The 27489-nt window shown below is 50.1% G+C and overlaps 1 protein-coding gene across 5 annotated transcripts; it reads left to right on the top strand.

The window, feature by feature from the left end:
- Positions 1-2042: 2042 nt before the first annotated feature.
- Positions 2043-27489, top strand: CCDC136 (coiled-coil domain containing 136). 5 transcript variants are annotated; one of them, XM_072764102.1, is made up of 19 exons: positions 2043-2192; positions 2931-3038; positions 4657-4899; positions 4977-5051; positions 8669-8992; positions 11210-11321; positions 11887-12055; positions 12334-12474; positions 12814-12972; positions 13251-13421; positions 13847-14032; positions 15669-15863; positions 16359-16586; positions 18034-18531; positions 18865-19086; positions 20114-20392; positions 21063-21356; positions 23149-23255; positions 27149-27489. In XM_072764102.1, the coding sequence occupies exons 1-18, from the start codon at positions 2135-2137 to the stop codon at positions 23248-23250; spliced, it is 3564 nt and encodes a 1187-aa protein (XP_072620203.1). In that variant the 5' UTR covers positions 2043-2134; the 3' UTR covers positions 23251-23255; positions 27149-27489. The 5 variants fall into 5 exon arrangements, with proteins under 5 accessions (XP_072620203.1, XP_072620202.1, XP_072620204.1 ...); XM_072764101.1 differs by lacking the exon at positions 23149-23255; XM_072764103.1 differs by lacking the exons at positions 15669-15863; positions 23149-23255 and having other exon boundaries at positions 2044-2192.

Here is a 27489-nt window from a genome sequence, read left to right as displayed (position 1 = left end):
CCCACCCCCTGCCTGCTAAGCCTTTACCTCTTGCCCCCTAACTTCACCCCCATCCTCAATCAGGATTTGCCCAAATTTGGTCCTGAAAATGGACTGGTTCAGGTCTCTCCTGAATATTCCCCAAATCCAAGGTGAATGGTGACCAGCACCCCAGGAACCAAGGAGAGATTAGTCCTAATACTCAGGATAATAACTCCCTGAGGGGAGCCTGGATCACAGGATGTCACAGTTGACAACTTCCTCTCTGCTCCTCCCTCCATGAACCAAGAAGTCAGCAGTCAAGGTCAACTGTTAACCAAACTTGCTGGCTAAACCAGGACTAGAAGGAGCCATGCTTGGGCAGAGCAAACAGCTATTGGGCTTCCAGCCTTCCAGTGTCGTCAATGCCCAGGCTCTGTGCCCCCATCCTGACGCCTTGCCACCCCCACACCAGCCTTGTCTGGACAAGCCTGATACCTGGAGCAGGCTCTCTGAAAGGGGTCTTCATGGGCTTGTTCAACAGCCTTTCGCCACATCTGGATCACCTTGACCAGAGGACCTGGGGTGTAATCCTGCCCTCTGGGGAGCAAATGAAACCTCCTTGATCTGTGTTCATCATCTTTCAGAGCACCAGGCTGGGGGTTTGAGAGGGAGGGAAAAAAAGGAGGTGGGGGGGGGGAGGGAGAGAAGAGACTTACAGGACAACATTATACTTAATAGGCAACATTTCACTCCATGTGAAATCATGTGTTAAATGTAAGACAGAGTATTAATTGTGTAGTTGAAAGATTTACCTTACTCATTTATTGTGTCAGATACTTTGTCAGATGCTAGACATACAAAAATGACTAAAGTACTTCCCAATCTTCCAGAAGTTGGGCAGACACAAAAGTAAAAACCTGACCTTGACAAAGTGACAGGTGCTACCCCAGGAGTAGAGGACAGGCCTCTACTGGTCTAGGGGTGGGCATCAGGAGAGGCTGCCTAGAGGTGACTCCTGACTGAGGGTTGTAGAATAAGTAGGGATGTCTAGGCAAAGGAGGGCTTTTTTCCTGGAGAATACAGAGGGCTTGTGAACACAGACAAGGCACGTCCATAACCTGGTGAGTGGATAGCCAAGAAAAGGGATTGATGTGTGTCCCTGGCTCAGGAATGTCCTAACACTTTCCTGGATGCATTGGGACTGCCTGGTTCCCAAGTGTATCCACTTCTTTCCTGGGTGAGACCTGTAGAGACCTGAGAACGATTGCCTCCTCTGATCCAGCACCAGGTAGATGTTCCCTGAATGAACGATTAAGTGAAATAAGCCCTCTGGGTTTCCACATCTCCCTTGCATGAGAGTGAAAATCAGCAGTGCCCACTCGGAACAGGCTCCAGAGGCAGGGTGGGTAGAAGTCGTGGATCGCAGCTCCTTGGGTGTGGGGCCAGGGGGGAAGGCAGAGTGGTGGAGGCAAGAGGTCTTCAGGCAGTGAGGGCTGCAGGGGCCAAGGCACCGCCCTCCCGAGAGGGTTCGGGCTCTGGCTTGGTTGGGGCGCGGGGAAAGCAGAGGGGTCAGGGCCCTGCGGTTCACAGATCTCGGCCTTGGCTCCCCTTCTCCTGCCTTCACGCGGCCAGTCCCGGGACGCAAGAGGCCACGGCGCGGGGATGGGGGCTGCGGCCGGGGTCCGCGCTGCCTGCGCAGGTGGACGGGGCCCTGCTGGGCGGGCGTGTGTCCGCGCGTTTGCAGGAAGCAGCAGCGGAGGATTCGTCCAGCTTTGTCCTCTTCCTGCCCCATCCCCGCGCGGGACGGGGCTCGTCTGACACTTGGCCCCGAGAGGTCTCCGCGCGCAGCCGACCGGGCGGGACCCTTCGCCGGAGCCAGGCGACCTCGTGGCCACTCCTGGGACGGCCTCACGCCCCGAGGGGCTCCCCCCGCCCCCCGCCCCGGCCCTGGGGTGTGTCGGGGACCGGCTCCCTCGCCCCCGCGCCCGCTCGCCGCCCCGGGGCCCGGAGGGAGGGGGAGGGAGGGCTTCCGGGCGGGGTGGCGTCAGGTGGCCCGGCCAGGCCCCGCCCCCTCGGCCCGCCCTCCCTCCCCTGCGCACCCGGCTCCGGGTCCCCGGCCTGGCGGCTGCGGCGTCTCCTCCGGGCGGCGACGGCAGCGGCGGCGCGAGCGGCCATGGAGGCGGGCGCCGGGGCGGGCGCGGGCGCCGCGGGCTGGAGCTGCCCCGGCCCAGGTCAGAGCCGCCCCCCCCACCTCTCCACCGCCACTCCTTCCTCTTCTCCATCTCTCCTCCCTCCAGACCCCCACGTCCTCCCCCCCCCCCCGCCGCTCCCACCTTTCCGTCCTGTCTTCCTCCCTCCATCCTGCCCCTCACCCCGGGCCCGGTCTCCATCTTTCCGGGCTGGGTCTTCCCCACACCGGTCGCATCATCCCCTGGCGGTCTCGCCCCGCACCCCTCCACCCCGTCGGTCCAGCCCTGGGGGCCCCAGACCCTGCGCCCCCTCCGGCCCGAAGGCTCCGAGCGCAGGGCGAGGATGGGGTGGATGGGGTCCAGGCAGAGAATGGAGCGGAGGGGAGCGGCCCCGGCCCGGAGCCCCTTGCCACACGCCCCCCCCCCCCCCCCCCCGCATCACCTCCTTCCCCTTCCACGCACCGCCTCACCCTCTCAGCCTCTCTGCCCTGGCTCTTGCCCGTCTCCCTCACAGCTAAAGAGACTGTGCTGGGAGAGGAGCCTGGAACTGGGGATGCCGAGGAGGTTGGGCAGCGCAGGGCGGGATCCCCGCAGGCCCAGCTCGAGGGGCGGCTGAGGGAGGGAAGTCGCGGCCGGGGCTGCGTGAGCCGAGCACTTCCACCTGGATTAAAAACTCTGGGGCTCCAGAGGGCTAGAAGGCACGTCCCCCTCTCCCTCCTGTGCACCCCAGCCCCCAGCCCCCTTAGTAGCCCACCGTGTCTCCTCTCTTCCTACCCACAGGACCCACAGTGACCACTTTAGGCTCCTATGAAGCATCTGAGGGTTGTGAGAGAAAGAAAGGCCAACGCTGGGGGTCCCTGGAGCGGCGGGGGATGCAAGCTATGGAGGGTGAGTTTTCCCAAAGAGCTTTCTTTCTCTCCCCTCAGCCAACTTCCCTTCCTTCCTCCTTACCCCATCTGGTCCCCAGAGCTCCCAGCCAGGACAGAGCCCTTCCTGTAGCTCACCTGAGCCCCCTCTACCCTTCAGGTCTGAAATCTACCCCTCCTCAGGGCTCAGGCTTTGAGGGAGGTTCTGGGTGCCTCCCTTTGGGGCCCTAATCACCAGCTAACCAGGTTGTGTGTCCCGGGGGGAGCTGCCAGACAGAGAAAGAGGCCTCGTTGGACAGAGCTTTGAAGCAGCCTTTCAGCAGGGGGTTTGTTCTCACTGCCACCCGACCCAGATCCCAAGCTGTCTCATATTTTTGAAAAGCAGGGAAGTGAGCATGTGAAGTGAACATTGTCCTTCTGGTGCCACCACCACTAACTTTGAATGTAAGCCTTTGTGGCTTTGGTTCTCTTAGGATCCCTTACCGCCTGAAAGAATTGCCTGGGAGGGGGCAGGTGAGAAGGCCAACCTCCCAACACTCATGTATCCCCACCGCACCCATGTTACTTGACAGTTGCTGCCAACACCAGACTCCTGGAAGGATGCTGATCCGTTTCCCAGGACTCCCTGTGAAGTGTTCCCAGGTCTTCACGCACACTGTGTGGGCAACCCTGCTCCTTTAAGGGGGACAGATGACACAAGGGGTCCCAGATGGACCTTAGGCTGCTGTCATGAGACCAGGGATTCAGAATTGTAAAACAAAGCAAATAATCAGTATCCTGACAAAATGTCGCTATTTCAAGGAACTGCATTGCAGCAAAGGAGGGGGTACTTACCAACCAGAGGCTGGGGACCAGTGCACCCCAGTTTCCTGATGCATTAAAATGGTAGGCTTTTTTTTACACACAAGTACAGCCTTGGAACTGAAACCTGAAGTTTCCTTCAGGTTTGAGGAGGGAAGTTAGGAGGAGGGAACTCATAACACTTGAGGAGGGGAGAGGCCCCCTAACAGCAGAGAAAAGGAAGGTGGACTCTGCAGAAAATTTCAGAACAGCCATGTGATAGAATACATTTGAAAAGGCCTCAGTATTGGTCCAGTAAAACATTTAAAATCACTTCATTCAGATGTTTTCTTTTTCTAACTACCGATAGGCAATCCTTTCTTATTCTGGAAAGGCTAATTTCTTCCAAGCCACCTGGATAATTTTTTAACTTTGGACAAACCCCAGACTTTAACTCTTGTCCCATTTGGCCTAAAGACATGGCCAGCATCTGAATCCTTTCTTGAGTACTTGTCCCACTATGCAGAGACCACCAGGATTGCAAGAAGCATGTATCCTTGTGCAAGCTCACATAGCTAACCAGCACCCAGCTGCTCAGTTTGCCCGAAGTCAGTAGCAAGAGGCCACCTGGTACAATACTGGTCCAGGAAGGGCCTGGGTGGGGATGGGCTACCTCCAAACTTGACCCTTACACCTGAGGACTCATCACGAGTGCAGGTCCTGCCGAGGGGGCTCCTTGGGGGACACCAGGTGGCACTATTATACCATCTCTGCCCTGGGACAATGAGCAGAAGTGCCCTTGAAGGACTCTGGAAAAGAAGTTGCCTCTGACCCCCTGGTGGGATGGGTTTCTCTCCTAGGGGAAGTGTTACTCCCAGCTCTCTATGAGGAGGAAGAGGAAGAAGAAGAGGTGGAAGAAGAGGAAGAGCAAGTGCAGAAAGGTGGCAGTGTGGGCTCCCTGTCTGTTAGCAAGCACCGGGGTCTGAGCCTCACAGAGACGGAGCTGGAAGAGCTGCGGGCTCAGGTGCTACAGCTGGTGGCAGAGCTGGAGGAGACCCGGGAACTGGCAGGGCAGCATGAGGATGACTCCCTGGAGCTGCAGGGTGAGTGCCTGGGAGGGGGCCAGAGGGTCTGGGCTCCCCAGATCCCAGGATCATGCCTGCTGCCTCTCTCACTGCAGGACTCCTGGAGGATGAACGGCTGGCCAGCGCCCAACAGGCAGAGGTGTTCACCAAGCAAATCCAGCAGCTCCAAGGTAATTGCCAGCACTTGGACTGGATGGAACGTGGCCATCCAAGTACTTTTGTCCTGAGGGTTTGACTGTAGCATAGCAGACAAATATAAACTAATTCAGTACTTTCTCCTCATTTTTCCCTTACTATTCTCACCTTTTCCTCCTTCTCTCCCCATTCTCTTTTTTACCTAATTTCTGTTCTTCTTTGCATCTCTACCTGGCTCTTCTGCCTTCCGCTGCCCTTTGTTGCCCTACCATTTCACATCTTCTTTTTCTGGCTAACACTCTCCCTTTTCTCTCATCCCTTCACACCTATATCCCTTTCCCTTTGTTCTTCGGGTCATGGGGTAGGTAATCAGGGCTGAATTCCAAACCAGACTGTTTTTCCCTGTCCCTACAAGGGCACCATGGGAAAAGCAATGAGCCAATGAGAAGTGACTGAGGGGACTCTACATCTTTTAAGGGAAGCAGATGAGAACGCTTTTCTTGCTTCCTAGGACCAAGCTTGTGGCCCCAAATTCCTTTCTTCTAACGCCCACATCCCTTTGTCTCTGGAAAGCAGCAAGGCAGGTGTCCCACATTCCCCTGTACTACCAAAAAAAGAGGCAGCTTTTGTTACTTCCATGGGCTTCCAGAAGGTTTAGGGAAGCTGCCCTAGAAAACAGCAGGGACTCTCCAGGGAGAACTGAGATCAAACCAAAAGAAAAATATAAATGGAGAAAAAAGGAAGGCCGGGTTTTGGGCCTGGAGAGGAACAAGCAAAGGTAGAGAAAGGGGAGAAAAGAGAAGGGAAAAATGTAAGCCAAGATAGATGCAGGAGAAGTAGACAATGAATGGGAAGAGGGTGAGGGAGAGAAATGGCAGGAGATGCATTGCATCTGGGAAGACAGCATTTGTTTCGGATCACCTAGATTCTTGGGCCCAACTCTGCCACTTGACATGCTTTAGAATCTTCGGCAAGTCACTTTTATCTCTCTGAGACTCAGTTCCTTATCCGTAAAATGGTGCTGATTTATTTGTTTATCATTCATTTATTGAGTGCCCATATACTTGGAGGACAAGCTATGAACAAGACAGACCAGATCCCTGCCCTAATCAAGAGTACATTCTAACGGGGAGAGGCAGAATATAAACAATATAAGTTCAAGTGGCAATAAATGCTATGAAGACAGTATAACAATAGGATATAGAGAGATGTGGTGAGATGGAATTTTTTTTTTTTTTTTGATAGGGCAGTTAGAAAAGTCCCCTTTGAGAAGATGACATTTGAGCTAAGACTTGAATAATGAGAAAGATCTGAGGGAAGAGCATACCAGGCAGAAGGAATAGCACATGCAAAAATGCATAGGTGGGAATGAGCTTCATGTGTTTGAAGGACAGAACAAAAGCCACTGTGGCTGAAGCAGAGTGCATGCGGAGGACCCTAGTAAGAGAGAGTGTTCTGAGAGGTCAGGCTGAGGCTGGATTACAAAGGACCTTATAGGTCAGCTGGGAGGTTTGGTTTTTATTCTAAGTACAGTAAAAAGACATGGGAGTGTCTTATATTGAAGGTGGGGCCCTCAGGATTTCTGATGAATTGGATGGGGTGGAGGGTGGGGGAGGGGTGGGAATAGGAGAGACATGAAAGATCACTTAGCCTTGAGAAACTGAATGGACAGTGCTGTCATTTATTGGGATGGGGAAGACTTGGTAAAGAACAAGTTTAAGGGCTAGAGGAACCATTGGAGACATGTTTTTACGTGTTGAGTTTGAAATGACTGTTAACATCTAAATAACTATGTTAAGGGGGCAGTTGGATATATGAATCTAGAACCAGGGGAGAAATCAAGGCTGGAGATATAAGTTTGGGAGTCATTAGCATATAGGTGGCATTTGAATCCCTGAGAGATCATCATGAAATCACATGGTGAGATATAAGAAGAGGAAAAGGCCAGTCCCAGGGATACTCCAGTATTTAAAGGTCCAGTAAAGGAGATATGAACAAAAGAGACTGAGGTAGGAGGAATGGCAAAGGTATTTCATGTCCTGGATGCCAAGAGCAGAAATTTCTTCAAAGAGATAATGATCAACTGTCAAAAGTTGTTAAATCAAATAAGATGCCTGTTGCATCTTATTTGGAGGGCTCTGAGATATTTTAGTGAGGACAGAAGCCCATTTGGATTGGGATTAAAGAGGAAGGGGGAGTTGAAATAGAGGAGGTGAGTACAGTTAGTTACAGTAGACATGTTCTGAAGAGAAGCAGAGAAATAAGGGGAGAGGAAATGAAGTCAAGGGAGAGTTTTTTTTGGGGGGGGGGTTTGAGATAGGATTCACTACATTAGATCATGTTTGTATGATGAAGGAAGCAATCCTGTAGAGGAGGAAAAGACCTCTTTGCTTGGAGAAGAGACATACTTCCTTACAAATAGGAGGGAAGTCAGTAGAGTTGCAGGTTGGCAACTACTTGGGAAAACTGAAATTCAGGAGCGATTCTCTACTAAGTAGGGTTGTTTCTACTAAGCATGAGGTCTCAAGCAAGAGAGGGGCTGAGGGTCTGCTGAAGACACACACAAACTGCACCCTGCCGGATGAACTATAGAGACCGCCCTTGTGCACGCGCGTTGCCCGTTTCCGCCAAGAGGGGGCGCACGCGACCTCAGAGGTAGCTGGTGTTGAGAGGCCGTTCTGGCCGCCACAGCCCCGCGGGGGCCGGGACCGGCCGGCGGCGGGAGGCCCCCCAAGGAGACCGCCTGCGGGGGGGCCGACGAGATGGAGGCCATAACCAGTGAGTAAGAGCCCACTTCTGTCCCGCAGCCCGATTCCCGGGCCCTAGGCTTCACTCGGACAGCCCCAGACCCACTGTCAACCGGCGCTAGCTCTTTGGAATCCGGGTCTGGCACCCCAACTCCCTACCAGAGGCCGCCCCGCCCAGTTTTCGAGCAAGCCCCTCCCCCTCGGGCTTGCAATCCCCGCCCCTCTACTCTGGGCGGGCCCTGCCCCTTTGCGCTCCCAAATTATGAACTTTTTTGGATGAAGAGGACCTTCCTCCATACTCCAGTGGATCTGAGGAAGACTTTTTTTTTTTTTTTAAGGCCAGACCCCAGAGGGGACCCTAAAGGAAAGTTAAACCCTAAGATCAAGGATGTAATAAGGAAAGTGAAGGACATAACCATGTTTGGTTATCATGTGATGAGCCTACATTTTCATTTAAGCTGAGAACTCTAAATACACATCAGGGGCCAGTACTAGGCAGTTCGTGGGAGCTGTGAGGCTCTGTAATTTCTAAGCTTCCAGACTGAATAGATGAGAATAGTCTGTGCAAATTTTTTTTAGTCAGGGAATTTTTGGAAAGACTCAGTGCATCAGTAAAATACTGTAAATTAGTTTTGATCTGCAACACAGGAGCACTTAATACTTTTTGTTTGCAGTAGCCTAAGGGGTTGCTTTGGTGCCAGGCCTCAGAATCTCCTTTTCTACTCTACCTTCCTACATGGAGTCCTCTTTATTCCATAGCAGATGGAGCTATACTTCTCTGATGGGATAGAGACTAGATTTCCAGTAGTTTCCAGATAAGAAATAAGTCTGCCTTTAACTTTCTGCTTCTAGAACATGATAAGTCCATTTATCCTCTTGACCATGCCAACCTCTGGGCTTTGCAGGTGAGTTGCGGTCTCTACGAGAGGAGATTTCCCTGTTAGAGCGTGAGAAAGAAAGTGAACTTAAGGAAATAGAACAGGAGTTGCACTTGGCCCAGGCTGAGATCCATAATCTGCGGCAAGCAGCAGAGGATTCCGCGACTGAACATGAGAGTGACATAGCATCCCTGCAGGAGGATCTCTGCCGGATGCAGAATGAACTCGATGACATGGAGCGCATTCGGGGAGAGTATGAAATGGAGATCACCTCCCTCCGTGCAGAAATGGAGATGAAGAGCTCTGACCCATCCAATAGTTTAAGTCTTTCAGATTTCTCCGAGATGCAAGGTATAAGAGGGCAAACCCCCTTCCTGGCCTGCCAGTAAAGCCGAGCAGAGGGAGTTAGTATCCAAGAAAATGGTGGAAGGTGGTCTTAGATCATGAATTGGGAACCTCTAGAAAAAACCTCCAGAAAAAACCTCCACGTTTAATTCAAGACCATAAGGGAGAAGAATTTATCTAGATGTCACATAACTAGTCAGTGGTGGTATGAGAAATGACACTATGGAGGTGTATTCTGAGAATTCTTCCTCAGAGAGCCATTGGACGTTTGTTGATTTAACTATGGGAAAGCGCTTCCTGAGACAGTCTCCAGTTCTGGGATGGGAGGATAAGGGGTTGATCACCTTGGGAAACTTCCTGCTGCTCTGGCATCATGGCAGTTTGCCTGGACTGCGCGTTATGGGCGGGGGGGGGGGGGGGGGGGGGGGGGGGGGGCTCCAGTCCTGCTCCCAGGTCCCAGGATGCTAATGCTTAGGCTCCTTGAGCCCTCTCCAACGTAGAAGCTTTAGGGGGCAACAAATCAGAGCACAAGACAGCTGGAGAGGAAGAGAGGTTATTTCCAGTAATACATGAAGTACTAAAAAGCTTAGAGCTCTGCTTTCAGACAATGAGTCTCCCAGCTAGTTGCTAGGATTCATGACATCAGAGTTTGCCTTTATTCTGAGGCTAGATTTATGATTTGGGTATAATGGGAGGCCCTGTATTAGGCCAGGTCAAGCAGAGGCAATCAACAAGGAATCAAAAAACTGTGATTTTTCCCAGCTGTAACAAGTTTCTCAGAAGAGCATTTGGGCTGGTGGTGCCAGGAGAGTGAGGCCAGCACAGTGGGAAAGCTTGGGTCAAAGTTAAACAGACCTGAGTGCAGAACCACAGTTCTGCTAATTAGTGGGGTGAACTTGGCCTGGTTATTGTCTCTCTCTTAGTTTCTGTGTCTGTAAAAATTGGTTAATAAAACTTTACAGTCAGAGGGGATCCTGAAATAGGAAGGGACCTTAGGGAAAATGGAGAGGAATCTGAATAAAATGTTGAGTTTAGTTAACAGTAATGTATGAATATTGATTCCTTAGTTGTGACAAATGTACCCATGGTAAGATGTTAACAATAGGGGAAATGAGATGAGAGCTCTCCCAGGGAGTTTTACACTATCTTTGCAACTTTTCTGTGACTCTAAAGCTATTGTAAAATTAAAAGTTTATTTTAAAAAAAGGGAAAGCAAACCTTACAGGGCTATTTTTGGGATTAAATGAAATGCCTAGTATGTTGAAGTCCTCACAGACTAGCTAACTGGAAGGCTGAAACCATCAAGTCTAATGCTTAGCACATGGTTGGCTTATATTAAAGGTTAGTTTCCTTCCTTCCTTCCATGGTAATCTGCAGTACTCCAAAAACTTTTGGTTGGAATAAAGAAGGAACGTTAGATGTGAATTTCAGGGTGTTGACTCTTACAGCAGGTACGATAGACCTTGTGTTCTAATTGGAGCAAGTCAGTATTCTTTAAATATCAGTAGAATTGGTATTCTAAGATAAATAATTCTTAATCAGGAAGAAACAAAATAGAGGTGTTTGTTTGATTGTAGCTCCAGAAAGTATTAGTAGCTGGTACTTAGGGACATGTGCCGGGTCATTGCAACCAGATCTCTGCTGATGATTGAGGATGATATGTGGGTCTGGTGGGGATGGGCTCTTCTGTCAGCTGATAAAAGATCTTCAGAATGAATTCTTGACCACATGCAGGCCAGTGTATTTGGTGTGGTGATAAAGTAAGTAAAAGGACGTTCAGGATAGCCAGGTTGTCTCCAGAAGGCCAGGACTGGCAGTGTGACGTGGCAGTTTCACATCCCTCAGCTTTTGTACTAAAAGAGTAATAGGAAGGTAATCATCAATGGAAACTTGAAATATAATAACCCAGAAACTCAATTAAAACCTTCACGAGCTCCTAAAATCTCAAGACTCTTCCTCTGTTGGGGTTCTGAAGATGGGTACACAGGGCAGATCTGGGCAGATGAGAAGAAGGGCAGCTATGTGAAAGAGGATAAAGACACATAGCAGTGTGGAATTTGGGGGGTTTTGTCTTCTAAGCCACTGCATGCGGTGTCTCTTCAGTCTTTAGAAAAAGAGAAGCTATTCAGCTTTCTGCTATCTGATTTCTAAGCAGGAAAATTAGGGGCTGATTACCAGTGCTTCTTCCCCAGGATCTCACACGTCTCCATTTGTCCTCTGCAGAAGAATTGCAGCAACTGCGAGAACGCTACCGCTTCCTGAACGAGGAGTACCAGGCCCTGCAGGAGAGCAACAGCAGCCTCACGGGGCAGCTTGCGGATCTGGAGAGAGAGAGGTATAACCGGCAGGCTAGGAGGACTCTTAGGACTCTGCTTTTGGCTTTTCTCTGAATAGAACCAGTGAAGGGAGATGCTAGGCTAATAAATGTCCCTCTACTTCTACCCAGCCAGTCTTTTCCACAGATGCCACTTAGAAGCAAACATGGAGAGCCAAGTGTCTCAGGACTGGAGTTCTAAAATTTAGTTTACTTCCATTCTAGGGATTGGGGTCTGGTTTGCTCTGCCCTGGAGTTGATCACAGTGATTCCTTTCTTGTCCACACAGGCTGAATTCAGTCAAATGGTGTAGTACCTCCCTCCAGATTAGAGCTGGCTGGACACAAGGCCCAGCCTTGAGCCCAACTAGACTAGCATTGTTAGGTCTCCCAGAGCCAAGCATGCCTTGATTGAGGTACTGGGACTTTTTCTTCACCTTCTTGACATGTTTATTTGGAAGACAAATCACAATATAAGGCTCTTTACCATCTTTGCCTAAAATAAAGACATCAGGACCAAGCATCCTTACCAGGTGATGCCAGGCAGAGCACTTTCCCAAACATGGCTCTGGGGTTCTGGATTATAGGACACGAAGAGCAACAGAAAAGTGGCTGGAATCCCAAATGCTAAAGAATACGATGTCAGCAGAGTCTCAGACTTCAGAAATGGATTTTCTAGAACCGGATCCTGAAACCCAGCTGTTGCGACAACAGCTTCTGGGAGCTGAAGAGCAGATGCATGACATGCAGAACAAGGTAGGGGAAGGCAGGCACCGTCACTGTCTCTCTTTTACCCTCTCCTGGCCTACAGTAGCAACATCTCCTTAGATACGGGGCTGACAAAGGAGGCATACACTATGGCAGGTGATAGTACTATGGGTTCTCGTTTGCTTGCTCAATGGAAATATTCCAAAAAAAGGAATGCCATATCCTTTCCAAGCCTATTCTTTTTTTTTTTTTCTTCCCCAAGTCTAGTTTCAAAGTGTGTGTGGCACCTATCCTCAATCAGCCTTTCTGTTCCGTCTCCTGTACAGTGTAAGGAATTGTGTTGTGAGTTGCAAGAACTACAGCATCATCGTCGGACCAGTGAGGAGGAGCAGAGGCGGCTGCAGAGAGAGCTTAAGTGTGCACAGAATGAGGTGCTTCGGTTTCAGACCTCTCCCAATGTCACCCAGGTAAACACTGATGGGGGAAGGGAGTATGGGGAGGGCGGAAGGGCCTCCATGAAGCTGCTGCATCAGGGAAGGATTAATGCAGAGCAAGGCTGTGCTTGGCTGATTCTTGCCCTGAGACCAGGGGTAACAGTCTACTGGAGACCAGTTGGACAAGTCACATAGCTTTGTGTTCTAGAAATGGTAGCCATTCCTGAATGTCTGCCTCAGAGAAGAAACCCAACCTTAGACCTGTGGGAGCTCCTCAAGATGTCTACGTCTGGAAAGGACCCAAACTGGTCTGTAGAGGGGTCTGCTGTTTCTCTTGAGAGTAACTGTTCTACCTACGTCCTCCCACCACAGAACGAGGAGCTGAAGACCAGACTCTGTGCCCTGCAGCAAAAGTACGATGCTAGCCAGGATGAGCAGAATGAGCTCTTGAAGGTGCAACTACAGCTTCAGTCTGAGCTCCGGCAGCTCAGAGTCTTGAAACCCACAGTCGTAGAAAGCCCAAACGAGAAGGTAACCACAAAAGGAGGTGAGGGGCAACTGAGGTGCTTAGAGGTTTTGGGGACGGTGGATCAGAGCAGAGTTAAAATAAGTCCAGCTGCCACATGCGCAGCACCACTGGTACGGATCTCCGGCCACCCTTGAGCACGGCGCTGGGCGAGAGGACAACTGGTAAGCAAGGGGTAGGGAGAAGTCAGGTCTTAGACTATCTGTGTCTGAGAGTGACTCAGGCAGAAGAGTGAACGGGTTGAGGACCACAGAGGTACTGCCCACAGCCCCCTCCACCGCAGGAGTTACTGTGCCGGCTACAGAAGTTGCAGCTTCAGTACCAGCACATCACGTGCGAGAAGGATAAGCTGCTAGAAGTGCAGCGACAGCTGTGCGGGGACCTGCAGTACCATGAGGCGGAGGTGCAGCGCCTCAAGAACGTCGTGGCCTCCTTCCAGGAGAGCAGTGAGAAGGTAAAAGAAACTCCACGTGAGGGAGAATATAGCCAGATGGAATCTTCTGTGAAAGCAGTAGTACCAAAGAGGAGGGGGCACTCATGGCATTCTGTAGTATAGCCATTGGTATGGGGGATAAAGAGGTGCCTAGTAGAAGGGTGATTTCACAGAGTCATGATGCACGCAGCTTCCTTTGATTTTAAATCAGAAAATCAGCCAGTAAAAAGGTAGCTCTCTTTTTCTTCCCCATCTGCCCAAAAGGGAAGCCCCAGAAGGCCCCTGTGTCGAGCCTGTTAGGGTCTGGTCCATCTCAGGTAGCCCCCATTGGGATGAAATTGGGACTGGAAAGGGCCAGGTAGGACCCCTTAGTCCCTGTCTGTGAAGAGAGAGTGCAGCTGCAAGGGCTTCTGGGATGATGGTGGGGCCTGCCTCCCCTGCCCCAGAATGCAGAGATGCACGCCCAGCTTCAGGAGATGAAGCGGCTGTACCAGACCAGCAAGGAAGAGCTGGAGCGGCAGAAGCACATGTATGATCAGCTCGAGCAGGACCTCCTGCTTTGCCAGCAGGAGCTGAAGGAGCTCAAGACCACCCAGCCCATCCCAGAAGACAAGGGGAAATGTGCTAATAAGGTAATTGTAATTAAGAGAGGTGAGGTCTCCTGGGTACTTCCTCTGGAGAAAGGAGGTATAAGGGCAACAGGTGCAGTCATCCAACCAAGGGGCTTGATGAGCTCCCTGTCTGTCCAGTCACAGCTGGGTGTGCAAGTCAGGAAACAGAAGAAGAGTCCCATACTATTTATTTTTAAACAGTTTGCCTTGATCTTGACTTTGAGCCCAAGCCACAGCCTAATAGGATCAGTGCAGCTGCATCCAGTCTGAACACCTGAGGGTTTTGCATGTGATTCCATATGTGTAGACACTTAGACCTTGTTATTAGAACTTATAGTGATATCTTGTCATTTGCAGAGAACATACAGAAAAGCCCACATGTGCAACTTTTATCATTAGACCTAGAAAGAGAAGGTCCAGTTTTCTCAGGCAGATTGCAGATGCTCTTGTCAGGTGATGTGGTCTTGTGCAACTAGACCAGGGTGCTGATTGGATATTAGAAGGACCTAGACTCTTCTAAGGTTTCCTCTGTGACTTCAGAATAGAGAAGTTCTCTAAGCTTGAGTTTTACCCTCTTTAAATTGAATAGAATACTATTCCTTTCTTACTTGCTTTTAATAATAAATCCTGGTAGTGATAAGTGAGGCTTTCCTTATTTTCTTTTTTTCCATAGTGTATAAAATGCAAGTCATTATCAGTTATCCTTAGACCTTGTGTTGAGCACTTTCAGCTCCTGATCACTGATAGGAAATGGAAGATGTTGAAACATGATGGAGAAAAGGCACGAGATTCTCAAAGTATGGTAGAGCAAGTCACCTTTTGCCGGAATACTCAGTGGCTCCTACCACAGCCAGCAGCAGGCTGTGTCCCCAGGGAAAAGCCTTCGGAAGACCCAGAATGGGGAGGTTATCTGGACCACCCCAATGGTCCACCTGCCTCTCTATGCCCAGGTTCACATTTTCTTCTTCCATTCCCACTCAGTCTAGAGGCCAGAGTGTCTATGACTTGCTCACCCTCTCCTCTCCTAGTAGAAGAGACTACAGAGAGGGAGCCAGCTCGCTGACACAGAGCCAGCTTTTCCTCTTGTCCTAAAACAGCATTGAGATGAATTCGATATTAGAAGGTCTGGTTTCATGGAATCATGGGATAATTTACTCTTTTCAATCCAAATTCAGTAGCCCATATTTTTCTAGAGATTTAAAAAGATGATAATGAAAACAAAAATGGGGACAAATCGGGTGGAGTTTTTATTGGTAAGAAGTATAATTAGGTATAAAACCAACTGGGGTTGGTGACAGTGACAGGAACCAGAACTCCCAGCAGGGCAGGAGAATGATCTTTACCAAAGGGAAGGGCCAAAGGAAAGGAAGGTGGGGACCTGAGAAGGGAGGGGTGTTGTTAACACTCCCTTCACAGGGCTCTCAGAAGGGGCCAGAAGACGAAATTTACAGCATAACCGGACAGTCCTGAGCAGCCTGGTGGGGGTTTCCCATTTGGTGTCTAAACCTGCACGGGTGCAGCATGGCTTGGGGCCGTCCAAGGGGACCATACAGGGAGGGAGCCTCTGGTGAACCACAAGATGCAGGAGAGCACAGAAGGGCTCTGCTTGCCGGACAGTGCAGACAAATGCCTCACAGAGTAACCACCCCCTCCACAGTGTGACACACTGCTGTCCAGACTGACAGAATTGCAGGAAAAGTACAAGGCCAGCCAGAAGGAGATGGCGCAGCTGCAGATGGAGCAGTGTGAGCTCCTGGAGGATCAGAGGAGGATGCAGGAGGAGCAGGGGCAGCTGCAGGAAGAGCTGCACAGGCTCACATTCCCACTGCCCAAAACTGGTCTCATCCCTAAGGTAACCCCAGCCAGGGAATGGCTGCTGACTAGGGAGAAGCTGCTTCGAGAAGCTTCTGAGGTGTGACTATACTTGGGGAAAAGATCAGGGTGGGGATCAAACCTTTTCTCAGTCAGCCATGGCTTACTTTGGTCACTGACTCTTCAAACCAAAAAATTGAGTATAGCTGAGTAGGTTTTAAATCTTAAAATACATATTGTACTCTGGAACCTGCCCAGCATTTTCTCCTTAGATTTTTAGTCCAACTGGATAAAATATACTCTGAGAGAACTTTGTAAACTACAGAATGCCTGCACCATACGAGATCATGACTACTCACCTAGCAGGTCTCCACAGAAGGACCACTCCCCCACCACACCAACCCCATCCCAGATGGCTGTTCAGAGCCAACCCAGAGACTCCTAAGGGAAGGGTCCCCAGCAGGAAGGAGGAGGCATGGGTCTTCTATGTAGCTACCACGGTTCCTGCCTGCTTCCTTCCCACTCCACCTTACAGAGTCAGGAGCTACTTACAAAGTTACAAGACCTGTGTGAACTACAGCTGCTCTACCAAGGTATGCAGGAAGAGCAGAAAAAACTGGTGCAGAATCAAGAGTGTGTGCTCAAAGAACAGTCAGAGCTGCATGAGGAGCTGCATCATTTCAAAGAGTCTCGTTTCCGGGATGTGTTGGAGAAGCCCGATGATTCCAAATCACCTAAGTCCTCCAAGTGTGGTCAGAACAAGGTAACCAGAACAAGAGGCAGGGAGATAGTTCCTGGGACAGCAGCATGGTAGGGAAGAGGGCTCCATGGAAGGGTCAAAGTCAGGAAGGCCTGTCTGGCCAAGTGTAAGAATGAGCCCGAGGCCCCCTCCTTCAGCCGTGCCCACCCACAGGCTCATTAAGATGTGGCTTTAGCTATGGCCTGAGGACCTCAATCAGGTACATGCTCAGTTGAAGTGCTGTGAACACTGAGAACTGGGGGTAACCCAGGAATCTAATCACTTGATAATTTGATGCAGCCCCTTCAACATCATTTTCCAGATTTAAAGTATCAATTTAGTGTTTGTCTGGATTCCTTGGGACTGACTCTGAGCATGTCATCCCCTTCTCATGAGCTGGTTGATAATTGAGCAGTATACTTTCCAGTGATCAAAATCTATCACTTTTTGGTGTTCTACCTGCCACAAATCTGGGGCCATTCATTTCCAAGGGAAGAATTCCTAGCATGTGGCATTCTTGGTACTGACCACATTATCTTCATTGGAACTTTGGTGGCAGTAAGAGCCACGTGATGGGGGTTAGACTAGAGAATCCATGCATCTCAAGCACCAGGAAGGGGCCATGCCTCTGAGGTCACACTGGTGGAGACTTCTGCACAAGTCTCTTCAGGATTAAGGGATGCCTTTGGTCTGAGGTCTCAGGGTGGGCAGGGAAGAGCAGGTAGAGAGTTCCAATTTAGGCTAGCCCTATTCATTCAGATATTAGCCTAGATAGGGAGAACCAGGAAATTGCAGAAGTCCAAACAGATTTGGTCAGATTCCAAGGGCATCAGATTTCAGCATGGATAACACTGACCAGGAACCAGGTATAACTATTTCCTTAACTGATCAGATCTCATCCTGGGCATTAGCAGCCAAGAAGCCAGGCGCAGAGGGCCTGGGAAACATGCCCAGAGGCCAGATTCAGAATTGGGACAGGAGGTACAGGGACTTGTAGTGAGACCGTAATTCCAGGTCCACATCTTCTGAAGGAGGAATTCTTGTAGGCTCACATTGCTCACATTCAAGGCCAGGGCTGGTTTTAGAATTGGGAATAGGGGAGGGGACTGAGCCCCAGGGTTAGGATATAATGGGTATATCCTGACTGAGAAGATGGGAGGGGAGGGAGGCAGAGTGTTCTTGATACTCACTCAGCTCTGCTGCATGGAGAGACGGATGTACCAGAGTTTAGAAACCAGCAGGAACGGGAGCCTGGGAACCATAAAATATCTGCCCTGGGAAGATTATCCCCAGTGTGAGAAACTGACATGTGCCAGTAGCTGCAGGCTGTTAAAGACCTAGGCCATGGTGAAATGAGTGTAGGTGTACAGGTCCCTGAAGTGCATCTCAGACATCTGTCCCAGGAGGGGTGCAGCTAGAAGGATGGCAGTGTCTGGAATGTTGGTAATGTCTCCCCACCCACTCCCGGCAGTCCAAGATGATCATCGCCCAGATGCAGGCTCTGCAGGTGCTGTATGAGGGGACTCAGACCGAGCAGGAGCTACTGCAGCAGGAGCAGGGAAGGCTCCTCGAGGAGCGGAAGAGGCTGCAGGCCGACCTACAGCTCTGCCTGGAAGAAATGCAGCTGCTCCAGGGCCAGTCCCCTTCCATAAAAATGAGCCTGGAGTCCTACAAGACCTATGGCGATATGGCGACTGTCAACGAGAACTGTCGCCGGAGTTATAGTAGCATTGATGACAGTGAGAGCTATCACAAGAGTTTTGGGAGCACTCAGGCCAGCAACGAGAGCTTTCTCAAGAGCTATGACAGCGGCTCCAGTGCCCATGAGAACTTTGAGAAGAGTTATTGCAGCAGCAGCAGCAGCGTTACCTATAAGAAGAGTTACGGCAGCAGTAGTAGCTCTGACACCTGTTACAAGAGTTACATCAGCAGCACTGACGATGAGTTTGCTGGGCCTGAAGATACAGAGGTAAAAGTAGCCAAAGGAGAGGTCAGCCAGGGAGAGAAGTTTTTTGTCTTACTAAGAGATAAGTCACCAGTGAAGGGTGCAAGAAGTGAGGTGGGCAGCGGGGTCAGGGCTGAGCTGGGTCACTGGAAATGAACAAGGCACTCCGCCTGTCTAATATGGAGATGCTCCCATCACAGCGATGTTGCTTTATGGGAGGAAATACAGAATTAGCCCCTGGGCAGCTTCAGATCCTTGCCGCCATTGTTCTGTACCCAGGTAAGGGCCTAGCAAAGAGAGTGGGGCGGAGGGCAGGTCCTCCCCTGGGTGCGGTCATTACTCCTCCACCCTCCGCAGCACTGTGAGGACATGGTTGCCAAGGTGGTGATCAAGCTGCAGGGGGTGCAGGCCATGTATCAGCTCAGCCAGGAGGAACACGATCGGCTGCAAGAGCAGATGAAAAAGCTGCTGGACAGGCAGAAAGAGCTGAAGGAAGAGCTGGACACCTGTGAAAAGGAATTCAAGGAGTGCATAGAAAGCCTTGAGAAGCCCACTGCCTCCCCAAACGACAAGAATGAGGTAACTGCTATCTAGGAGGCCAGGTTTCTTCCAGGAATTCCTAGAGCCAGAGGAGGTCCTAGGTCACAGCCATATTGGAGAGACTGAGGAAAGAGGGCTGGGAGCTCACTGCTTGCTCTGCATAGTCGCCCCCTTCCTGGTCAGAGCTGATGGACACTGCTCAGTGCTCACTGTGCTGAGAGTTACTCATCATCAAAACTCTGAATAGCTTTTCTCTTTGTCCTTTTACCATCTCTCTCCTTTGTAGGTCCCAGAGCACTTCTGTGGAGTTGTATTTTTTCACCTTTAGTTATTTGGGGTCTCTTTAGCTAGATTGTGAGCACCTTGAGGACAGAGGCTTGCCTTCTTTCGAATCTCATTATGCCAAGAAGGGTGCTGTGCATCTGTGAGGGATGGGACAGAAGGCAGTCTTTCTAAACCCAGGAGTAGTCCACAGTCCAGCGGAGCTCACCATGTGCACACAGGAGAGTTCACAGAGCAGCCAGCACGTGGGCCTCGGTTGCTTAGTATTGGTACCTACCAGGGCAACCAGAAGTGATGCCAGAAGTCAGGAAAGACAAAACCAGAAATTAGAGAGCAGCATTGGAATTTGCCTATGTTTCCAGGGTGAGGTGTAGGAGTCCAGGCACGCTCTCAGGAGTGGACCACATGGTTCATTAGGTGGTTGTACCTAATAGAGAAATAGCTTGGGCAAATAAGAGTTTCCATCAGAAAGATTATCTGTAATAAAGCCCCGAGGTTCAGAAAAGGTAGCCCTATAGTTCTTCCCCAGACAGGTCACAGTAAAAACATAATTTAAATCATCCTTTTTGGATCACGTTAGGTGTAAACTGTCAGGTACCTCATTCAGAGCCTACTTGTGAAACTGCAATAGAGACTCGTATCCTGCAGTTTAAAATTTCCTCTCGTCTGCTCCCCCTTGGGCCTTGGCAAGGCACACTCTGGGAGTTACCCCCAGGCAGGGCTCCAGCTGACTGACTAGGCCAGGCTGCGGCTGATTGGCCCTCTGCCCCCCCCACCCCGGCAGATCAAAGAGCTGCAGACTAAGCTGCGGGAGCTGCAGCTACAGTACCAGGCGAGCATGGATGAGCAGGGCCGGCTTCTGGCAGTGCAGGAGCAGCTGGAGGGGCAGCTGCAGTGCTGCCAGGAAGAGCTCCGCCAGCTCAAAGAGAAGTCCTCTGTTACCAAAGAAACCAATGGGAAAAATGGCAATAAGAATATGAACAAAAATGCCAATGGGGTTAAAAATAAAAAGGTGACCATACCAAGCCTGGACTGTTCTGAGGGCAGCTATGAGAACGAAAAGGTGAGTAATAACCTTAGTAGCCAGATAAGCAGAAAGGCAGACGAGATCTTGGGAAGAAAAATCATCACCGCCACCATTTTGGCCAGGTGAGGTATTTGTAGAGAAGCTTCTGGCCTCTCTCTTGTAGCAGAGTATTTCCCTCTTGGTGGCAATTCCATACTCCCCTTTCCTGTGTATTTAAAAGCAGTGGAACACAGATCACTTATACCTGGTGGTGCAGCCCCAAAGGACCATATCCCCTAGGGTGGACAACTGCTCCAATTAGCTCAGCCCAATTTTCTTCCTGGGTTACATGCCCAAGAGAGGGACCAAATGGATGCAGAGAAGGAATTCATTCAAAGCAGTTGTGTCCTAAGACGAGAGGAGGGTGGGGTCAAGTAGGAGTCATGGTCGCCCTGTGGGGTAGGAGGCAGCAGCTGAGGGTCAGAGCTCAAGATTCTAGCTCTGGTAGCCATCTTAAATGGCCAACGATGGTTGTGTCGGTCCAGAGAGGCTGGATGTGACTGTCACCGCTCTATGCTCAGGGAGAGACTCGGTGCCAGAATGTGCTGCTGCCTGTGCACCGAGCACTCTGGGAAGCAAAGTGCTCTTGAGATAGTCCAGCTTTGTCACCAAAGGTAGGCATCTTTGCGGTAACCGCAGCCCCACCCTGCCCTGCCTCCACCCACAGAATCTGGAGGTGGTGCTGCACTACAAGGCCAGCCACACGGATTTAGGTGATCTAACAGAAATGGAGGAGGGGAAGGAAAAAATCAAGAACATGAAGCAGGTCCTCTGGAATGAAGTGGTTTCTGTGATGTCAGAGCCTCCAGAGGTGAAGTCCACAGAAGATGAGGACGGGGTTTATGAAGAGTCCCAAAAACAGGAGGGCAAGGAGGAAGACAGCAAAGATGAGAGCACTGATGATGCTTGTCCCGAAGCTTCAGAGGGAAGCAACCCCCTCAAGCTTTCTGAGAGCAAAAAGGTAACCACAGTCAAAGGCTGGATTGAGTGGGAAGTGGGCTCTGGGCTCCCTCAGGTGCCCTTGTGTGGAGGGGTGACCCAGCCTGAGGATGGACGTCTGTAGGAGCAGAGGCCAGCCAAGGCCTGAGGCGCAGCACTTGGGGAGAGTGAAGATGGAGCCTGAAGTGGTGGAGGTGGGCTCTCCACGAGAGATGGTGGGCTCAGGCCCACGTGCTGTGGACCTATGGCTCAGAGATCTCCTTTCCTGGGAAGCGGGGTGGGGCTGTTGCCATCCTACCTCCTCTCACTTGGGTGGTAGCCCTTGTTTCTCACGTCAGGAGGGCTCTTCACCCCTCACCTGGCGCTGCGCTGAGGATAGGACAATGTGAGGCCTGCTTCAGGCCCTCTCAGCCTGCATTAGTGGCTCGGTCCTGCTTCCTTGAGGTGCCCTGTTGGGTTGACCTTTGTCGTTGCTGTCAGGGGTGTGGGGAGGCTGCTGTGCCTTACAGGTTCTGTGTATTACAGGGCAGGAGGATGGGAGCTGGTCAGAAGCGGTAGAGTATTTTAGTCTGCACAGCAAGGGCCATTGGCCCATCCGGGGAGCAACCAGAGCCCTCACCCTTTAGTTGCTAGATCTTGAGAGGCTGGTATGGGAGCATCCTGAGTTGTTTACCAACTGTACAAAAGTATTTCTGTAGTTTAACTACTGGTACATCTGCATAGGTACGAACCAACTGATTTCCTGCCCTAGTTGAGGTTAACTGGGGGCTCCGATTCCCTGAAGAGTCCTTCCTGAATAAGTCCTCAGTTTACAGGACAAGTTCTTTCCATCTCTCTAAACACAGGGGGAGAAAATAAGTCTCTTGTGGTGGGACGTCCCAGTCAACTCCGTCCGCAGCGCTGGCTAAAAATCTAGTGTGCAGTTCTCTGTTAACCTTGTGGCAGAGGACCATTATTTAGGATGTAAAAAGTAGGAGCAACCACAGCCCATTCCCCAGTGTTCCAGTTTCTTCAAATTCATCATATTCCACCACATGTTGGCTCAGAGCCTCCTAGCTTTCCTTGCCTTGGGTGCTGCATCTCTAAACGCCAGCCTGATCCTTGAACTTCACAGTTGAGCACATTCCTTGTGTCTACACGTGGAGGTGTCCCTTTGCCTCCCTGCGGCCCGAATCTTTTGCAGGCAGCTCTGATGGCATGTGTGTCACTGCCTGCGAATTCACTTGCTCTCTGGAAGATTGTTGCAAGTCGAAGCACTAACACTTCTCTACTGTTAGCCTGTTCTAGTGCATGTTGTCCCCCAACAACAGCATTAGACTCCTAGGGGATCGTCGGGACCAGAGCCCAGAATACTGAGACCTGGTGGTGAGCAACCAGAACAAGTGGGCTACTGGAGGGACGGGTGGCCTGGCAGGAGACCCAGTGACCTGGAGAAGTACACGTCCTCCTCATCTGGAGAGCCCAGCATTACTCTCGGGGCATCCCTTTTCAAGAGTCACTGTCCTACAATAACGGTCTAGTGCAGATCACCCGCTTGAGAGGTCTATGGTGAGCCAGGAGAGTGGCCCCACTGCCTGATTTAACCCATTCAGGTTTGCATCTTCCACAGGCTGCCAGTGGGAAGATCCAGGCCCCGGGCCAGGGGAGAGATATGGCTGCCCTCACTGCCTGTTGTTTAACCTCTCAATCTCTTTCTCTTTTCCCTTTGTTTTCTCATCTTCATTATTCATTGGATTCATATGTTTCTGTCTTTTTATACCACCCCCCATCTCCTGGCCTCTCCCTGTGCTTCCTTCTCATTTGGTATGTTGCAGCCATCCCCTGCCCCCAAGCCCCCCATCTTCTCCTTGCCTCTTGTAGGCCTGGTGGTCATATCGGCTTTGCTCTGGTGCTGGTGGGCTGAGACGTCGTCCTAACACAGGTACTGGTATTGAGTCCTCTCCTTCCGAGGGGTAGAGGGAGGGTGCAGGTTGCCCTGGCCTCTCCTCTTTCCCCTTTCTCTCGTTTGCTTGCTTCTTGCTTTAGCCATTGGACAGCAGGATACACAGGGCTGACTTTTAGCCCTGACTTCTCCTCGGGCTACTGCAGAGCCCACATCTCTGAGCACGTCTTCCTAACATATAGTGAGTTGGAATGCATACTGTTGACACAGTTTGAGTTTTTATCCTCTGGCTGGGAAAGCCTTGGCTGCTACCAGCACTGTGGCTACTTTGAGAAACGCTTGACCACTTCTGGTGAGCTGACATCTGTTGGCAAGGCTGTCTCTGTTTAGCCCCAGAACCACGCTCTCACTACTGTCACCACCCAAGAGGGCAAAATAAGGCATCACTGCCTCCCCTGTTGGGTGAGAGAGGAATTCTGGTCTGCCATGACCAGCCCCCAACCCCAACCCTAATCCCTCTGCCCAGGGGCATTTGTATGAGGGCAGCCTCAATTTGTCCTTCAAACTTGGTGAAAATGGAATAGAAACCCCTACCATATTGTGTTCTTTCTACTAAGGAATTCTCTGGTTTGGGACTTCTGGTCTTAGGAAAAATCAGAATAAGAATGCCAGTAAATATTTTATAGTTCTCCGTTTATCCCTTTTGGGGTCCAGATTCTATTGTAATTGGCTTCCCAAACCAGGCTTTCTGGAGAGAATGAGGTACTTGTGAAAAGAGCGAAATGCAAGTGTTCTCAGGGCACCGAGGCTGACATATTCTGGGCACCTTCCACTTGGCCTTGGTCCATGTAATCTGGTCTGTCAACAGGATACCAAATTTAGGAGGCAGAATGTGGTCTAGAGGGCCCAAGGTAGAGCCCTAGGGTTCCACCTATCTTTGGAACCCATAAACTATTCTCTCCTGGCCTGTTCTGGCTTCTTTCTCCTGCTCCCCTGTCCACCCCACTCCCTGCCCTCCTTTCTCACCCCTGCAAATGGAGTGCAGCTGGCTTAACACACAGGTTGGGGTGGCAGCTGAAGCATGTGTTGGTAAGGACTCACCAGCATCCTTTTCCCCTTACTTGTTTTCCTCTGCATCCTTTCTCCCCTCTAAGGCATTCTACTTACTCCTTTGGTGACAGAGTGTCTCCCTATACTTGTTCTTCTCCGGTCCATATCCAGATTTCTCAGTTCCTAGGGGAGACCCAAAGCATTTGGATGTAACCTTTCTGCAGCTTGGCCAGGCCCATGCAGAATGAGAGGAAGGAACCCTGGGTAGGGCGCTCTTGGGGAGCCTGGCTGTGCCTCTTGCTTTGCAGCTCCCAGTCCAGGAGCTGAGGCAGTGTAGCCCTGTAGAAGGTGTGGCTGACCAGTGGTCAGAAAATCTGGCCCAGTCTGTCTCTGCCTCTTCCTTTTAGTCCCAGTGGGCAAAATGTATAATGAGAACATTCGTTTCTGAGATGACAGCAAAGGATGGTCAAACAAACCTCTGTCTTCCTTGTGTGAAGATCACAGGAGTTCATGTTTATGAAAGTGCTTCATAAATGGTAAAACACCCCATAAATAATTTTAGAAGAGTGTATACTTACATTATACATACTATGTGATCGGCACTGTTCTTATCACCTTATGTATGTTAACTCATTTAATCTTTGCAACGACCCAACGAGGTAGCTTTTATTATCATATAATAAAACCAAGGCATGGAGAGGTCAAGTAATACCACCACTGAATTGTGAGTTGGATTCTAAGGACTAATATTAGCAACAGCTAAAATGCCAGTCTTGCTTCCCTCCTTACCATCTCTCCACATTTTGAGGAGTTTTCCTTGGTTGCTTCCATGTAATTAGGAAGACCCCGTACTTCTCTTAATGTAGCCTCCAATGGTGTTAGCTCTCGACAACTAATGTCACATTGTTAACTCAGGGCATGCATTGTTTATAAAGCCTCTTTGCATATTGCATATGCTAAGCATCCTCTCCTCATTTTCTACCTGCAGTTGATTTTTTGATCCAAGGCAGATTTTTTAATTCATTCCCATTAGGTATAGTCCATTGATGTAACTTGTGGAGTTTGGGTTTGTGTTTTTCTTTTTTTTAATCTTGACCTTGTGGTTTCAAATTACCCATTTCTCTGCCAGCTTTGCATCCTCCTCAGAGGTGACCAGCCCACCTTTATATTATGCATTATTTTTTTTAAGTTTTATCTATTTGATCTCTACACCCCACATAGGGCTTGAACTCACCACCCCGAGACCAAGAGTTGCTTGCTCTTCTGACTGAGCCAGCTAGGCGCCCTGTTCATGATCATCAAAGATGAGGGCTGAGCCTCTAGAGTGTTGTCTCTCCAGGCTCTCTTTTATCCAGCTCACTGATCACTTATTAAATGGTCACACAGAAAACTGTGCTGGTACCCTACTCTTATTTCCTCCCATCCTCTCCAAGGATATCATGGAAAGTCTGTCAGATGTCTTGATAAAGTCCAAAAACATTTCCTTGGTCTGCCAACTTAGGAACCCAGTCTGAAAGGAGAGCCTGATGTGACTTACCCTTTGGGAGCAGCCCTCCACTCAGCCAGTCTGGAACTTGCATCTCTGGTATAGAGAATACTAGTTCACATTTATGGATCAGCTCTATCTTCCATTTTATTTTATTTTTAAATTAAATTAAATTTTATTTTATTTTATTTATTTGAGGAGGGGGAGGGCCAGAGGGAGAGGGAGAGAGAGAATCCCAAGCAGGCTCCATGCCCAGTGTGGAGCCCAACATGGAGCTGGATCTCATGACCCTAAGATCATGATCTGAACTGAAATCCAAAGTTGGACACTTACCTGACTGAGCCCCTCAGGTGACCTTCCAGTTATTTTGTTACATAAATTACTCTATATATCCATCTCCAGCATTGTGCTTTCCATTTCATTTGTGCTGCTCTATTTAGTAACTACTTCTACAAATGTAGGAGATCTTTGTTCTTTATAGCTGGCTTAAAATCCTCTTTTTAGTTCCATTATACTCTGAGCAAATGCATTCTGAGCATCAATGGGCTATACTCTGCTCTTACCTAAAATCCTCCGCATTATTATGCCATAGCTTAGGACTCAAAACCCAAATTTGGTCTTTCAAGTAATACAGTAAAAAAAAAAAAAAGTAGTAACAATAGGAACTATTTTCCTAAGTATGTATTGTCCACAATTTCATGTGCCCTAAATGATGCTGCTTTGTTGTCCCACGAATCAGCAGGATTCGCTGTGGTCAGCAGAGTCTAGAAGACATAGCACAGTGGCACATGCTCTGGAAGTCAACACCCTGGTGACCAGGGGTGTTTTAAGGACCCTGGCATTTGCCTTCTAGACCAGTGACCAGCTTCCTTGAGTTTCCCCAAACCAATGTCCTCCACAAAAGGCTTTGGCTGCCTAAGAACCTCATATTTGCCTGTACTCCATGGTGTGCTTTCTTTACTTCCCCCTCCATTTTATCCTTTTGACTGAGTTCACTTCTCCTGCATAAAGCCAATGAGGCACTGCTGCTTTTCCCAAAGGCCCCCATTTACCCTCTTTTTTTCTTGCCATGACACTTGATCCTTTCTCATTGCGACCATCTGGGTACTCTTTGGTCTGCCTCCTGAGCTTGCTTCTACACACAGGAACTGGTATTCTCCTCATTCCATTGGGCATGCCTACACGCAGTCACCTCAGGTGATCTACCTGGCGTTGTTCCAGATGTCCAACACTGCCAGAACTCAGGCCACATTGTCTTCAGCAGTTACCCAGGAGGTGAGAGAGACCAGACCATGAGGTTCCTGATGTCTCTCCAGTGCCAGTAGACAGGGGAATCTCTGGCTTAGGGAAGGGTTCAGAAGGCTGAGCACTCACCATTTGTCTTTGGTCCCCACAGAACTTGTTTGGGATGTGGAAGCCTATGGTGTTCTTGGCTATTGCGGCTGTGGCTCTGTATGTGTTACCCAACATGCGACCGCAGGAGTCAGAGTTCTGCCTCATGGAGTGATGGCAGACCTGGGCCAGCCGAGGGAGCAGATCCCCAGTGGCCACTATCCTCAGCTTTGGGCAGGACACTCTGCGCCAGAGCCCCCACCTCACCCATGTGTCCCATGTGTCCCCATCTCCTTAGCCTCAGTCACCCAGGCTGGAAAGGTTATGGGGAGCTGCTGGCTGCCATCTCCTGCCTTGTGTAAGAACCCGGGTTCCGTGTAATTAAATATCAACCTAATTACCTGA

This window comes from Vulpes vulpes, chromosome 7 (assembly GCF_048418805.1).
Source record: "Vulpes vulpes isolate BD-2025 chromosome 7, VulVul3, whole genome shotgun sequence".
NCBI classification, from domain to species: domain Eukaryota; kingdom Metazoa; phylum Chordata; class Mammalia; order Carnivora; family Canidae; genus Vulpes; species Vulpes vulpes.
The sequence above is the reverse complement of the archived record's forward strand: the minus strand, read 5'-3'. Positions and strand labels throughout refer to the sequence as shown.

Bases quoted from the DNA above. Each gene is read 5' to 3' on its own strand.
- CCDC136 (XM_072764101.1), top strand. From the start codon at position 2,135: ATGGAGGCGGGCGCCGGGGCGGGCGCGGGCGCCGCGGGCTGGAGCTGC. The intron at 19,087-20,113 runs GTAACTGCTATC...CCACCCCGGCAG, and splicing joins CCCCAAACGACAAGAATGAG to ATCAAAGAGCTGCAGACTAA. The intron at 20,393-21,062 runs GTGAGTAATAAC...CTCCACCCACAG, and splicing joins GCAGCTATGAGAACGAAAAG to AATCTGGAGGTGGTGCTGCA.